Source organism: Vigna unguiculata, chromosome 3 (genome assembly GCF_037176805.1).
Source record: "Vigna unguiculata cultivar grain cowpea cultivar isolate G323 ecotype 2 chromosome 3, ASM3717680v1, whole genome shotgun sequence".
NCBI lineage: Eukaryota > Viridiplantae > Streptophyta > Magnoliopsida > Fabales > Fabaceae > Vigna > Vigna unguiculata.
In genome coordinates, this window is record NC_140794.1 from 49,670,772 (window position 1) to 49,674,159 (window position 3,388).

The 3,388-nt window shown below is 29.5% G+C and overlaps 1 protein-coding gene across 1 annotated transcript; it reads right to left on the minus strand.

The window, feature by feature from the left end:
- Positions 1-387: 387 nt before the first annotated feature.
- On the minus strand, positions 388-1,185 carry LOC114176712 (uncharacterized). Its single transcript, XM_028061840.2, has one exon. It carries the CDS (start codon positions 1,105-1,107, stop codon positions 673-675), a length of 435 nt encoding a protein of 144 aa, XP_027917641.2. The 5' UTR covers positions 1,108-1,185; the 3' UTR covers positions 388-672.
- Positions 1,186-3,388: the final 2,203 nt, after the last annotated feature.

Genomic DNA, 3,388 nt, shown 5'->3' on the forward strand with positions numbered 1-3,388 from the left:
GCATTTACAAACGTACGCACAATGACACAGTCAACTCAAAAAATCAGGACTCTGCAATATTTCTTTATGAGCGACACACAGTGCTTATGCACTGCACAAAGTAGTATTTCTGCACTGCACACATAATAGTATTTCTCCACTGCACTGTAGTGTTAATACTATGACCCATTAAACACTTGATAGAAATATGATTGAGTTATATGGTGAAAGTAATAAATTAGAAGAAAAAAAAAAGAATACTTAGTTGAGGCGTCTAAGGAATTGGTTAAAAATTATTCACTCTAACTAATTACTATTTTAATCCCTAAAAAATATAAATACTTTCTATTTTTAGTATAACTATACTTTCCATTTGTAGGCTTTAAGTAATGACATAAAGAGAAGAGATGGTTTCTAAAAGTAGCAATTTTATTAATTTTCATTTTGAGTCACTACATTGTAAATGGAGCAAACGCAAACTAGCATTGAGAACGATACATAACATACCTGTTGAAGCCAACCAATGATAAACTAAGCTCATGCAACATGCATGATTATTGGCAACTGACATGCAATGCATGAATAATACAGAAGCTGAAATATGGAATGAAACTTAGGACAACAATATAGGTTCATGTGCAACTGAACTAGTGTTGGAAACCTATAAAGGAATTGTTTATTTACATTGTTAATTTACTGTCCCATTTGGTTGTGCTGAGCATGCCCAACACCTGGACTGTGACCAGGGTTTGTAGGCTTGAAACCACTTTCTGTGCCTTCAGTAACGTGAACCATAACATCAGGGCTTTGAACTTCTACAGTTGCTTTCATATCTTTATCTTCTGTCGCAAATTTTCGGTGACCTACACCAGGACTGCTCCCTGGTGTTGTGGGTCGGAAGGCATTTGTGTCTCCAAAACCTTCAACGTCTTGTTTTGATATCACGAATGAGTCAACTTTCTTATTCTCTGATGATGGAGCAGGAACATTAGCACTGGTATCCTTCTTTAACGAATAATGTTGGTTCAATGGTTTTATTTCCCTGCAATGAGTTAGAAGGGAACCATTGAAGGCAATTAGTACCAGAAAAATCACAACACATTTTGGCTTTATATCAAATGTAGCCATATGGAAGACTTAAGAGAGAATAATGAAAGGGAAATTGACGAAGTTGGAAAAGATTTAGGAAGCAAATGTGAGAAGGAAGATGATATGAAGTTGGGAGGGTGTTGGGGTATTTATAATGATGTTGAGTGTGTAGACATTCTCACTGCGTTGATTTGACCAATTATGTGGTGTGTATAATATTTAAATGTAGTGCTTATATATGTCAAATAGTTTTTATTCTATGGCTCCTAGCTCTCGGGTGGCCGAACATGTTCTTTCTGTACATATGGGGTTCATAATCTTCTGTAGATTATAGATAATTTCAACTTCACTGATACATGTCTCTTTTGATAGCCATCTCTTGTTCTTCTGCCGATTATCTAAATTATTAGAGCTTAATTGTTCAGAATCCTAAGATTTTGTTATGCAATGCTAGATTTTGCTTTTTTAATAAACTTTGTATATATTTTCTGTAAAAGACCATATCATAGGTGCTTTATTAATATTTAAAGTTAACCCACTTCCTCTAACTTCTTGCATCAAGTGTAACATGAATAAGATAACTTGGATCAATCTAGGATACTTGTAAATTTATCCGAAGTAACTCTTATCCTCAAGTTTATGTTAGCCATCAAAATTAAATTCTTATCCTCGTAAAATTTTTAATTATGGTTTAAATTAAAAGCAAAACTATGTTTGGTTGGATCAAATCTCCAAATTTATTAAGTATAATTATCTTAGAAATACTGGGCTTCCTACTTTTCGGTTTGTATGATTTCTTTCTTGCCATGTCTTTTGGTCTCATCCTAGGCTTTAATGTTCATTTTAATATGCTATAATAAACGGATCTTATGATGTCAAATGTCCAGCGTAAAGAGCATTCTTATGTAAGTCAACCTTTCGTTAAAAAAAACATAACTAAAGATTCGCATATTATACGAAAATTTTCTTGTAAATTTTTTAAAATAATTTGCAAATATAAATTTTTTTCTACTATTTTTTTAATAATTTTAATTGGTAGGTAATTACTTGAGTAATTACTTCCTACAAAATTATAAAATTTGTTAGTATTTCCTACAAAATTTGTTGTCAAAAATGTTTTATACAAAATATTTTACAAAAAAAATTAATAAAAATTTCTTACAAATTATTTTTTCATAACAAAATTTATAAGTATTTGTATGAGTATTTTTAGTAGTGAAAGTTTATAGTCATAAGACTTCAACCGGGAAATTGTTAGTCAAACTAATTAATTCAATAATATATGTATATATTCTTTGAGGAATAAATTTTACGTATTTATTTTTAAAAATTAGTTCAATGTGTATTATTTAGCAAAATATTACTTAAATTTTACTAACAATTTTGAGTCTCAATTAATTTATATATATATAAAAGGACAATACTCTAAGCTCATCCAAAATATTATAACAGATATGTACTCTGTCTAGGGTATCAAAGTGAGTCAACTTAACTCACACGGGTTGGCTCATCATGGACTGAACTAAAATAGGATCAGCTCAATCTAGCCCACTTTTTGGTGAGCTGGAAATTTTGTAACTCACTTCAATTTATCATGGGTTGGTGGGTTAGTGGGTTGGTTCACTTGCGAATGTTTTTTTTTTGTAATTTGTTTTATATATTTATTGCATTATAATAAGAGTGAATTGACTTAATTTATTTTGTTTGATAATGAAATAAAAATTGATCACCTAATTCTTGAAATATTATTATAAAGATAATAGTTAAAGATTAAAGCATAAATGTATATAACTTCACAAAAAAATTAATTAAAGATTCAAACTATTCAAATATTACTGAGTAATATTCTAGCATTTTAAAATATGAAATTGTGAACCTATATAATTAAGAGTAATAAATAATTATAACAAAAAAATTAAAAAAAAATATTGTAAAAAAATATTGATGGGTCAAGTGTGTCAATCCACCTTCAACCCTCAAACCTGTTTAATCCGTGGATTAAGTGGGTCAGATTCAATTTAACATACTTTTGAAAAAATTGAATTTTTCCTCAATCCAAACTGATTTAAACTTGTGGTGAGTCAAATTAACTCACGAGTTGGAACTCATCTTGACAATTCTATTTGTTTAGGACTAAGGTCTTCCAAAATATTACAACAATTATCAAAATGGAATGAGTACAATTTTTAAAACTTTTTAAGTTTACACGAATTTAGTTCAATTTATGTACTAGTTCTAGTTGTGTAAATCTAACTCAATTTCAATTTAAAACACTTTTGAATTAATATTGTGTTTCTTTGACACGAATTCAACTTCAAAA

What these genes read in the sequence shown, in the direction of transcription:
- LOC114176712 (XM_028061840.2), bottom strand. Translation starts at nt 1,107, where the DNA reads ATGGCTACATTTGATATAAAGCCAAAATGTGTTGTGATTTTTCTGGTA.